We start from the raw sequence: 12,866 nt of genomic DNA, 5'->3' as shown, positions 1-12,866 counted from the left end.
CCAGCGGCCCTCTAAGGGCCTAGCGTCCAAAGCTCCAGGATGCAGAACGCATTTATGGTGGCGGCTGGTGCGCCGGGGAACTACCGTACCCGGAAGAGTCTGGACAGAGGACATAACAAGGAGCCAATGAGAGAACAGGGTGAGTGATTTCAGGCGTGCGCAGCCGCTGGGGGCGGGACTTCCTGCTCCACCGCCTCGGACGACTTCTGGCTTTGCCTTAGATCTGTCCACCCTCTAAGGTTCGGGAGCGGAGTTTCCGAGTTGAAGTGGCAAACTGAGAAAGCACGAGGGGAGGCGACATCCCCGCCACATAGACTGGGGGTCGCGACTCGCTGACGCTCCTGGGCTGTTCAGCGCTGGGGCCGGAACGGGACCGCGGGCCGGAGTGTCGGTTTTCCCACACGAGTCCGATGGCAGCGGCCGCGCCCAGGGACCCGGCTCAGGTACAAGCCCGGCCCCCAGGCCTTCCCCGCCCTTCTCCCACCTAGACGGTCGAGGCCCCAGTGCCCTGCGCCTGCTCGCATCCCTGCGGCCCGGGTCGCGGTGTCGGGGACGGGAAGGGACTCGGGCGGGGACCCCATGTCTGAGCGCCAGCGTGAGGGGGTGCGGGAGCGGGCTGCAGGGGATGGTCCGGCTGGTATAGGGGCTGCAGGGGAGGGGCCTGCGCCACCAGCAGGGTCCAGCAGGTCTCCGTCCTTTCAGCGAACACAAGTTGCAGCGGTGCCAGTGAGGCCTGTCACCTGGCTGCCTGACCGGTCCGACCATCCTGGCGGCAGTGACGGCGGTGTAACCCAGGTGTAAATAGGCTTCGTCTGGCTGCGGAGAGGACACACTGCGGGGGGAGCGAGGGGACAGGGAGCGCAGGAGGAGGTGCCTGCACGACCGAATGTTTTCGTTGATGGACCAGAATGGCCACCGTGGATGTCAGAGAAGCGGTTGAATTTTGGCTCCGTGGGTGAGAAGGGCCAAGCCAAATTTGGGGCGTCGCTGGTGACAAGGGAAAGGGAGGAGTCCCGGAATACCGGAGGCCTTTTGATCCTTTAACTTTAAGGCATAAACGGCCACTTAATTGACGCGCAAAAACGAGTTTCTTTGGGAGTGAAAGAGAACTGCAATCTGCAAACAAACGAGCTGAGGCTGAACAGTAGGCCAGTGTGGAGGACACAGAGAGGTAGGCTTTTGTAAAGGGGAAGGGGCTAAGCTGGGAAGTCTGTTAAAAACTACAAACAAGTCCATGAGAGCAAATGGGAAGTCAGAGTATGGCGGCTTCCCATCGGCTGAGCTGTTGGGTGGGATGGTCCGGAAAGCTGGTCTTTTCCCCTCTGGACAAGTAAAGTAGCTTCCCCATCGAAGGCCAAGTGTCTCTTCCTGTTGGGTCTGCATTGCTCATGGCGGCGGTGGGTGAGAGCTCCCCCAGCTGCGTCCTCCCAGCCCCACTGTAGTGAGGTTTTCGTCATTCATTTTCACAGGTCTTAGTAGCTGAAGGGATGGAAGCTCCCATCAGCTGGATGGAAGGTGGCAGGCTGATTGTCCGTGGAGATCCCCTAAGTTGTTTTGAGACCTCGTTGGAGCTTAGTGTTCAAAGGAGCGTGCGTGATGGCATCAAGAGGGCAGCTGGACAGGACATATCGGGGATCCGGGGGAGCGTTTCAGGATGGAGACCTTGAAAAGTGATGGCTGTTGTGTGGCCCGGGGTGGAGGTTTGGGTCACGTTGAGGAAGGGAGGCAGAGTGTCGCGGCACTGGTATTTGTAGGTCAGAGGGCCTTTGGGAATCGTGCTGAAGCGTGGTTCTCTGGCTCAGCACCTGGTTGGGTTGCTGGTCCGTGCGGGCACCGGTGGAGGAGAGAGCGTGATCTGGCAGATAGATGGGTCAGGCTTCCGTGGGATGATGGCACAAGAGAGGCTGAGGACACCCAGGAGTAATTGAGACAAGGTGAGAGTGAGACTGGGCTGCTCTTTATTCAGAGGTGTAGGGCTTCCCAGAATTTTGTGGTGGGTTTTTATGGTGTCGGGGCCGTTTCAAAGTCTTGCTGTTGGATAAGGTCTGGGGCAGGTGTGGTCATTTGTTGAGTCTCTGTGCCTGCCAGGGAGCCCCTTAGGGCTGGGGTTTCCACAAAGGTTCAGTGCAGAGGGGAGGGTTGGGACCGTTGAAGGGACAGCATGGGCAACACAGAAGTATTAGAGTGACTGTGAGCCTCTGAAGTTGACATGTGTCTGTGGGTGTGCGTCCCTGAGGCCAGGATCCCAGGCAGGCGAGGGGGCCTTCTCAGCAGCGTTTGAGACTTTCCCTCAGTTGGGATCCATGATAGTGGTGGGGTTGTTGTGGAACCTGTTTGAATTTGTCACACATCCTTTGGATGTCATGTGACAGGTACAAGTGTGCTTCCTGGGGGCTTCCTTTGGTGTGTGGCATTGAGCTGTTGGGGCTCAGCTGTGGGGTCTGAAGGTGTGAGGGAGATGCAGACCGCAGTCATGCTCATGTGGAGAGGGAGTGTGAGTGTGAGCTTAGGGCCTCAGGGCCCTGGTAGTGAAGACTGACTGGTCCAGTTGGGTCTGTAATTTGCTGTGTTTGAGGCCACATTCTGGGAGACTCCTCCAGAATTTCCAGGCAGAAAGGGTGGCACTTGCAGGCCAACCCCAGACTGCAGATTGCATCTGTGCCCCAGCCCTGCCTCTTATTGCTGTGGATTGAGCACCGCGATTGGTGGGAAGGTGAGGAGACAGTGGCATCAGTGGCACCAGGACCTGGTATTTAGTCTGAGGTAGGATCTGGGGTGTCTGGGGGAGAATGGGGTGTATGTGTGAGAGGTTGGATTGTGGGTTCTCAGAGAGAGAATGTTCATGGTTTCATCTGTCCCTTTCTGACAGGGTGATGTGACCTTTGAGGACATTGCCATCTACTTCTCCTCGAAGGAATGGAGCCTTCTGGATGAGGCTCAGAGACGGCTGTACTATGATGTGATGCTGGAGAACTTTACACTTATATCCTCCCTGGGTAAGGCCCTCCCCCTCCCCAGTGACCTGGACTGGGCCCTGTATTGTCATTTACACCCCCTTCCCTCTACCCACTTCCTCCTGCCATTCCCAGGCGATGGCTTTTCATTCTCAGGTGTGGACGGTGGGCCTTGCTTGCTTCCCCAGCTTCCTTCCTGGCTGCATTTGCTGGTACGGCTGCGTTGTTGCCTGCCCTGTGTCTCTGCCCTTGCAGCCCAGTGCCCTCTGTCCGAACCCTCATAGGGTAAGATTTGAGTTTGGTAGTCAGTAGTTGAGGTGGATGGATTGCACCTTGCTTGCCCTCTCCCTGGGTGGGTCAGTGTGTCCCGATCTATGCCATTTCTGTGGCCCAGGTTTTGATCTCTTCCCTTTGGTGACATTTTCTTGTGTCTGCCTGTGCTGGAAAATGCAGGCATTAGCTTGATCAGTACTTCAGTGGACTATGGGCTACTTCTCAAGACTATTTTGTGTGGTTTTTCTTATAGTGTTTACATTTCTTCTTCTGCCTGCCCTTCTCCATTCAACACTGTTGAGGTTTGATTGACAAATAAAATTATACTATTGCAAGTATATTATTATTTTTTAATTTTTTTAATGTTCTTATTTATTTCTGAGAGAGACAGTGTGCCACCCAGGCACCCCTGCAAGTATAAGATAAATTGATATACTTAAACATTATGAAATTATTACCAAAATGAAGGTGATCAATGCAGTGATTACTTGACATAATTACCTTTTTCAGGCTGGTGGTGAGAAAGCTTGTCTATTCTCAGCAAATTTTAAGTTACAGTACAGTATTGACATGTGTAGTCAACATGGTATCATTTAAATCCTCAAACTTACTCATCTTTTAAATGAAAGTGTGTACCCATAACCATCATCTCCCCATATCCCCCAGTCCTGAGCTTCTGGCATTCTACTTTCTGTCTCTGAGTTCGAATATTTTGAAAGACTATCCAAATAAAATACCATGCAGTATTTGTCTTGTCCTGTGTGGTTTATTTCACTTAGAGTAAGCTTTTCCGTGTTCATCTGTGTTGTGGTAAGTGCCCATTTTGCCTTCTTTTTTATGGCTGAATATTCCTGCACTTGTGTGTGTACTAAGTGTTGTCACTTACCCACTCATGCATACTTAATCATGTTTCCCTGTATATACTGTTGTGAATAATAGTGCAGTGGATGTGGGTGTGAAGACACTTTGTGTAGATTCTGATTTTGTTTCCTAGGGATACATACCTAGAAATGGAAGTGGTGGGCCATATGGTAGCTCGATTCTAAATTTTTGGTGTGAGTCCTATTATTTTCCATACTGACTTCCTTGATTTACATTCCCATCAACAGGGTTCAGGGGTTCTTTTTCCTCGACATCGTTACGAACGTGTCACCTCTTGTGTTTTTGGTAATAGCCATTTTAACAAGTATAAGGTGATACCTTGTGGGAGTTTTTTGTTTTGTTTTGTTTTTGATAGAGAGTGATAGAGATAGCACATATAAGCAAGGGGGAAAAAATCTTCTGCAGGCTCCACACTGAGTGTTGAGCAGAAATCAAGAGTATGCATAAAACGACTGAGCCCCCCAGGCACCCCATATAGCTTATTATTTTGATTTGCATTTCCTGATGATTAGTGCTCTGAGCCCTTATTGGCCAATTGTCTCCTTTTCTCTGTCTTCTGCTTCTACTTTTCAACTTATTATAATCCTACTTGTTTCTTTTTGATTTTCTTCTGTGTGTTTTTGATGTCATATCAAAAAAAAAATTGGCAGCAGTGAAGTTAAGGAGACTTTTCCTAGATTTTTTTCTAAGAGTTTTAGAGTTTGATGTCATATGTTGAAATTTTTAATTAATTGCAAGTTTATTTCCATGAGTGCCATAAGATGGAGATCCTGTACATTATTTTTTTCATTTGGATATTCAGATTTCACAACAGCAATAACAATTTATTTTTTCTGCAGAGTACTCTTGGCAAATTGCCAAAAATCAGTTAGTTATATGTATAGTTTGACCTTTGAGCTCTTTATTCTGTTGCACTAGTCTATTTTATGCCAGTGCCATATTGTTCTGAGTACTCTAATTGTAATTTTGTTTGAAATCAGAAATGTGCTGCCTTCAGTTCTGATTTTTGTTTTCAAGATTTCTTTGCTTCCTGATTTAGGAGATCAGTGACATGGTTGCCAGTGTCCTCTGTGGAGCAGGCAGCAGAAATCTTTGCAGAGCAGGGAGCGCAGTAGCACCCACCTGGCGGCTGATAAAGATGCCCCAGCCTCTATTTCCATTTTTTTTTTAATTTTTAATGTTTTATTTATTTCTACAGTGTGAGCATGGGAGGGTCAGAGAGAGAGGGAGACATAATCTGAAACAGGCTCCAGGCGCTGAGCTAGCTGTCAACACAGAGCCCAACACAGGGCTCGAACCCATGGACCATGAGATCATGACCTAAGCCGAAGTCAGACGCTTAACAGACTGAGCCACCCAACACCCCTAGCCCCTATTTCCTACCCCTCCCCACATGTCTCTGCTAATACCATCTCCAGTCATCCTTTCTGTGTGCTTGTGCTCTGTTTTATGCTTCACTGTGTATTAGACAGTCTTGATTAGACTCTTGAGCCCTCCGAGGCTACCATCATTCATGGATAGCTGTTGAATTGCTTTTTGTTGGGGTGAAGGTGGGATCCTGTATTCTACCATCCTGCAGACATCAGTCACATAGATTGCTTTTCTGAGTCTGTGGTGTGCTGAGTAGCCCTGGGACACTCCTGGCCGTCCACCTGGCCAGCTTTCTTCAGTATTTCTACCCTCCCTGTGTCCTGTCGTTGCTCGGCTGCAGCTTACAGGGAACAGTCCATTGTGCAGCAGAGGATGGACACGATCCCGAATGACCAGGTGAGCTCACGGCAGCTGGGGAGGTGTGATAGCAGGACTGTGTTCAGATTACACGAGGCACCTTTGTTCAACTGGAGTTTGGTGCCATTGCCAACGGCCACACCTCGTTCCTGTCTTCTTCACTGTTGACAGTTTTGGACTTGTGAGTTCTACTCTGCTGGTAGTCCTGTGACTTCCGCGCAGGGGTGATTGCTGTCTCGGGCCTCCACATCTTACGCATTTCTCTCACTGCCCTTCCTGTGTTCTCCAACATTCACCTCTGCCCATTTGCCGGGAAATGTTCCTGTGTCCTTAAACTGACCTTGAACAACCACAGATTTCTTGTGATTGGATTTTTCAGCAGCCTCCTCCTCAGCTAAATATCAGTAGCAGAAAAAACCTCGTGGATGCTTTGGGCAGAGAAACAGGCTGTGGACCCAGGCTCTCTTCCTTGCACCAAACCCCAGTTTTCTGTCCTTCCAGTGAGCTGTCAACAGTGCTTTGACCTCAGGGCCCAGTAACGCAGAGCGGGCACTACTCTACCTGAATTGCAACTCCCATGTCTGGTAAAGCATCTAATGAACTCGTGCGTACACGAGACAGGTGCTTATGTGTGATGGGCTTACCCCCTCACGTTAGTCACCATGTATTTCATCAGAGTTTCTTTGCTTTCAGGTTGCTGCTGTGGAGCAGAGGATGCGGACTCACCCCTTGAACAGAGCGTTTCCGTAGGTGTGTCACAGGCCAGCGCGTCCAAGGCAGCTCTGTCTTCCCGGAAGAGCCACCCCTGTGAGATGTGTGGTCCGGTCTTGAGAGACATTTTCCACTTGGCTGAGCACCAGGGAAAACCAAGCAGCCAGAAACTGTTGAGGTGTGGGGCATGTGCAAAGCGATTTTATTTCAACGTAAACTTCTACCAGCAGCTTAAGCAGCACACGGGAGATAAACCATTCAGAAGCAGTGTGGACACGGCCTCTTTTGTGAAGGGATATGGATTCTATGATTCAGGAAAGCCCCTTACCTGTACTGAGGTTCAGAAGGAATTCGTGCCTGGCTCTGGGCATCTACAGCAAGACGCCACTCCTATTGGAGAGAAGCCAAACACAGTCAGCCAGTGCAGGGCAACTTTACAGAGCAGTAAAGGTCATTACACTTGGGGAGATTGCAAGGAAGTCTTTGGTCCTGAACATACACATGTTCAGGATCAGGGTGTCCAACCTGGAGGACCGTGTTTTATGTGCAGTGAATGTGGGAAAACATTCAGGTACAAATCTTTATTCGATATCCACCAGAGATTCCATACTGCAGAAAGACATCATGAGTTTAGCAAATGTGGAAAATTGCTAAGACAAATGTCAACTCACACTGCCCATGGGAAGACTCACACTGGGTCCAGGCAATACACGTGCAACAAATGTGGGAAATCCTTAAGCCACAAATCTATGCTTATTCGTCCCCAGACAGGGCACAGTGGAGAAAATGATTATGTTTGCATTGGATGTGCAGAATCTTTTAGCCATAGTTCAGTTCCAATTATACATTCTGTTCAACCCTTAGAAAGGCCTTATAATTGTGGTGACTGTGCAAAATGTTTTACCTCTATCTCTGCCCTCACTTATCATCAGAGATCTCACACAGGAGAAAGACCTTACAGGTGCAATGAATGTGGGAAGTCTTTTACTTCCAGGACTGGCCTCCATTACCATTACATAGTTCACTCTGGAGAGAGGCCTTATGAGTGCAGTAAATGTGGGAAGGCTTTTATTTCCAGGACTGGTCTTCGTTACCATTGCAGAGTTCACACTGGAGAAAAGCCTTATGAATGCAGAGAATGTGGGAAATCTTTTACTGATACTTCTGCCCTCAGATATCATCAGAGAGTTCATACTGGAGAAAAGCCTTATGAATGCAGAGAATGTGGGAAATCTTTTACTACTCCTTCTGCTCTCCGTTGTCATCAGAGAGTTCACACTGGAGAAAGGCCTTATGAGTGCAGTGAATGTGGGAAATCTTTTACTACTCCTTCTGCTCTCCGTTCTCACCAGAGAGTTCACACAGGAGAAAGACCTTATGAGTGCAGCGAATGTGGGAAATCTTTTACCCATACTTCTGCCCTTCGTTACCACCAGAGAGTTCACACTGGAGAAAAACCTTATGACTGCAGTGAATGTGGGAAATCTTTTACTACTCCTTTTGCTCTCCGTTCTCACCAGAGAGTTCACACAGGAGAAAGGCCTTATGAATGCAATCAGTGTGGGAAATCTTTTTTCTCAAAGTCTGACCTCCATTATCATCATAGAGTTCACACTGGAGAAAGGCCGTATGAGTGCAGTGAATGTGGCAAGTCCTTTCTCCGAAGAAATAACCTGAATGTACATGCAAAGGTTCATTCAGATGAAAGGCCTTACAAGTGTAATGAATGTGGGAAATCTTTTAAGTGTAAGTCAGCATGTATTCAACACCAGAGAGTTCACACTGGAGAAAGGCCTTATGAGTGCAGTGAGTGTGGGAAATCTTTTACCACTAGTTCTGGCCTTCGTTATCACCAGAGATTTCACACTGGAGAAAGGCCTTATGAGTGCAGTGAGTGTGGGAAATCTTTTGCTGACACTTCTGCCCTCCATTATCACCAGAGAGTTCACACTGGAGAAAGGCCGTATGAGTGCAGTGAATGTGGGAAATCTTTTTTCTCTAGGTCTGACCTTCATTATCATCACAGAGTTCACACTGGGGAAAGGCCTTATGAGTGCAGTGAATGTGGCAAGTCCTTTTCCCGAAGAAATAACCTCAATGTACACCTAAAGGTGCACTCAGATGAAAAGCCTTACAAGTGTAATGAATGTGGAAAATCTTTTAAGTGTAAGTCATCATTCATTGAACACCAGAGAGTTCACACAGGAGAAAGGCCTTATGAGTGCAGTGAGTGTGGGAAACCTTTTTCCACTAGTTCTGTCCTTCGTTCTCACCAGAGAGTTCACACTGGAGAAAGACCTTATGAGTGCACCGAATGTGGGAAATCTTTTACCGCTAGCTCTATCCTCCGTAATCACAAGAGAGTTCACACTGGAGAAAGACCTTATGAGTGCAGTGAATGTGGGAAGTCTTTTACCACTAGGTCTGTCCTCCTTTATCACCAGAGAGTTCATAGTGGAGAAAGGCCTTATGAATGCAGTGAATGTGGCAAGTCCTTTATCCAAAGAAATAGCCTCAAAGTACACAGAAAGGTTCATTCTGGTGAAATGCCTTATAAGTGCAATGAATGTGCAAAATCTTTCACCTGCAAGTCAAAACTCCTTGAACACCAGAGAATTCACACAGGAGAAAAGCCTTATCTGTGTAATAAATGTGGGAAATCTTTTAGTCGTAGCCACGCCCTCCAGTATCATCATCAAAGTCACCTTGGAGTAAGGCCTTACAAGTGTAGTGAGTGTGGGAAATCTTTTGCTTGTAGTTATTCCCTCCGATCTCACCAGAGAGTGCACACTGGAGAAAGGCCTTATGAGTGCAGTCAGTGTGGGAAATCTTTTACCGCTAGTTCTGTCCTACATGCTCATCAGAGAGTTCACACTGGAGAAAGACCTTATGAGTGCAGTGAATGTGGCAAGTCCTTTCTCCGAAGAAACAGCCTCAATGTACACATAAAGGTTCACTCAGGTGAAAGGCCTTATAATTGTAATTAATGTGGAAAATCTTTTAAGTGGAAGGCAACATTCATTCAACACCAGAGAATTCACACAGGAGAAAGTCCTTATGAGTGCAGTGAATGTGGGAAATCTTTTATCAGCCATCCTGCTCTTAGTTATCATCAAAGAGTTCACACTGGAGAAAGGCCTTAGGAGAGCTGTGAATGTGGCCAGTCTTTCAGCCAAAGCTCCAGTCTCACTCAACAACAGAAAGTATAGTAGATGAAGCCCTTATGAGTGATATTATGAACTGTTTATGTTCACTAAGAGTCATATGTTCTCTTCCTCTATTCAGGATTAGCAGATGATGTCTTTGGGAGGTAATTTGAATCAGAATGGGTCATGAGTGTGGAGCCCTCATGAATGGGATTATTGTCCTCATACCAGTTCTAAGAGAGCTTGCTTCCTCAGTGTACCATGTGAGGACCCTTTGAGAAGATCATCTATTGATCAGGAAGCTGCTCCTCCCCAGACACGGGACCAGACTCTATAGGGAATGTTATGTCAGATATCCAGCCTCCAGAAAGAAGTTTCTGTTGTTTACAAGTCACCTAGTTTATGGTACTTTGTTAGAGCAACCCGAGCTAAGACAAATGTGACGAATGTGGAGAATCTTTTGGCCAAAGACGCAGCTTCATAAAAATTGGAAATTACCCTGGAGCAAGACTTCATGAGTGAGGGGAATGACACAGTTCCTTTAGGCAGTCATTTGTCTTCATTTCACACTCAGAGTACACACTGCAGAAAGGCTTTAAAGTAGCAGAGCAGGTGATATTTCCTTGAGTAGTGTAATCACAGTGGAGGAGAGCCTTTGTGAAGCAGCCACTTACCTGGAACGAACTTTGTTCACTTGAATGTCCACAGTGGAATGACTTCCCATAAGTTCCAGTATTTGGGAAAACTTCAGGAGCTGCATTATGCTTCTAAGGTGTGTGGAGTCATTGCTAGATTGAAGTCACTGCCAGTTTGTGTAGCAGAAGTCACTTAACTTCGCCAACCTGGCAGGTTCTCAGAATGTATATCAGTCACCACCTGAATATGCTATGGCAAGCTGACCTCTGTGGTTTGTTATTGCTGATGGGAATTATGGATTATTAGAACTTCTCATTCCCTTCTAAGTTAGGACGTTGACATGACTCAGTGTTTATCCATAGTATCTGATCTGAGATCTGGGTGGTGTCTTGCAGAGAAAGACTCATCTTAGGGAGGTTACGGTCTTGTGCTACCTAACTGGTCATGTGGAGCAGGGGCTCGTCCAGAATGAAGAGGCAAGAGGTAGCATTCTGTGCAGTAGCATGGTGAGGTCTTTTCCTTTGCAGACCCTGGTGTGAGTGTGGTCGCATCTCAGATAGGACTTTGAAGAAGTGGTTGAGTCCTGTGGACTGCAGTGTGGGGCATGCCAGGGGACCACTGTGTCAGGTTGGAGGGCTGGGTTGACATGCAGGGCATGGGGAGAGACAACTGAGGGAGGGTGGCATACACAGGGATGCTATTTAGGTAGGTCTCAATGGGCTGAGTGTCCCTTTTTCCTCTGCATGTGGACTTCCCACTGTGGGTCTCTAAGACAGTGACCTGCCTAGAGTTCTAGCCACTCTTTTCCCAGTAGTTCCCTGAGGGACACAGCACAGGCCATGTGGCCCAGAGGTCCATGACCCAACCCACACATGCTGTGGTGTCAGTCTGTGGTGCCAGACTTGATATGTACAAGTCTCCATAGCAGTTATATTTTTCGAAATAAATTGTTAAGGGCAATGAACCAGAGATCCAGCAAGCTTAGAGTACACTTAACAGGATAAACATGTAGGTGTTTTATTTTCAACTTCCTTGAAATCATAAAGTTATTAAAGAAGCTTGTGTGAGGAAAATACCTTCACTCCAGAAAACACTTAACATCCGTCTTCTCAGAAATCATGCAAGCAAGATGGGAGAGGAATGAAATATTTAGTGTTGAGAGAAGATCTCATCAGGCTAGAATTCTCTACCTGGCAAAATTATCCTTCAGTGGTGCAGGGCAAACAGCATTTCTGAAAGAAAAACTAGGGAATTTTTTTTTTTTTTTTGCCAGCAAACTTACCATCTTACTCCATTTTGGGTGATAGAACAAAATACTCCAAACTGGGTAATTTGTAGAAAGATAGATATTCATTTCTCATAGTTCTGGAGGCTGGGAAGTCCAAGGCCAAGGTGCCATCATGGGTGAGTTCTCTGGTCAGGATACTCCTTCTGGTTCCTACTTGGCTTTTCTTGCTATGTCTCTGTATGATTGAAGAAATTAGGGATAGCAGGCTCCTGGTCCAGGATGGAGCCCAACACGGGGCTTTAATTCACGACCCTGAGATCAAAGTTGGGTGCTTAACTGATTGAGCCAACCAGGCACCCCAGAAATAAAGGATCTGTGTGGAGCCCCTTTTATAAAGGCAGTAAGCATATTCCTGAGGGCTCCAACCTCATAACTTAAGCACCTCCCAAAGGTGTCATTTAGGGGTTAGGATTTTCTTACATGAATTTAGGGAAAAAAGTGACCATAGGATCTTGCTTGCAAGAATTGTGAAAAGAACTTTAGAGATAATGGAAGTGATAAAGGTCAGAAGCTTGGATCTACATTAAAAAGGATGAGTATCACAGGAGGAATAACAACATAAAAAAGTATTTTCTTTTATAATTATTATGATTATTATTATTTAAAAAATTTTAAGTATGCTCCACACCCAACACGGGGCCTAAACTCATGGCCCTGAGATTAAGAATCTCATGCTCTGCCAACTGAACCAAACAGTTGTTACACCAACAATATATTCCATTATTTATGATTATATTAATGTATGTGTAGATATTAAGCTTTCATATTTATGGGATGAATGACATCAGTGATAAAAGGGACTGGAGGGAGGAGTTTAGGTCATTTTGTTATGATAAGGTAAAGTATCCATGAAGTGGTATAGTGTTTGAAATTAGATTTGGAGGGGCACCTGGGTGACTCAGTCGGTTAAGTGTCTGACTTCAGTTTAAGTCATGATCTCACGGTTTGTGGGTTTGAGTCCCGTAGTCAGTGCAGAGCTTACTTTGCATCCTCTGTGTCCTTCTCTTTCTGCCTCTTCTCTCCTTGCCGCATCTCACTTTCTCTCTCTCTCTCAAAAATAAAATCGACATTAAAAAGAAATAGATTTGGATTAGTTGTCAATGTTTATTGCAAATTCTAGAACAACCAATTAAAAAGGTAACAAAAAGTATAACTGATCTTCTAAGAGACAAAAGAAGATGGGGGTCCTATAAAATGCTATGTTAAAACCATGAAAAGCAGGAAAAGAGTAGAAGACAAATTGGGACA

At 46.6% G+C, this 12,866-nt stretch overlaps 1 protein-coding gene across 1 annotated transcript; it reads left to right on the top strand.

Annotated features, from left to right (window-relative positions):
* Positions 1 to 209: 209 nt before the first annotated feature.
* On the top strand, positions 210 to 9,801 carry LOC120226413 (zinc finger protein 418-like). Its single transcript, XM_039224599.1, has 3 exons — positions 210 to 443; positions 2,870 to 2,996; positions 6,531 to 9,801. Exons 1-3 carry the CDS (start codon positions 411 to 413, stop codon positions 9,533 to 9,535), a joined length of 3,165 nt encoding a protein of 1,054 aa, XP_039080530.1. The 5' UTR covers positions 210 to 410; the 3' UTR covers positions 9,536 to 9,801.
* Positions 9,802 to 12,866: the final 3,065 nt, after the last annotated feature.

Source organism: Hyaena hyaena, unplaced genomic scaffold, assembly GCF_003009895.1.
Source record: "Hyaena hyaena isolate Hyena2069 unplaced genomic scaffold, ASM300989v1 scaffold_1683, whole genome shotgun sequence".
Taxonomy (NCBI): Eukaryota; Metazoa; Chordata; class Mammalia; order Carnivora; family Hyaenidae; genus Hyaena; species Hyaena hyaena.
Note: the sequence above shows the minus strand (reverse complement) of the source record. Positions and strands in the feature narration are given on the sequence as shown.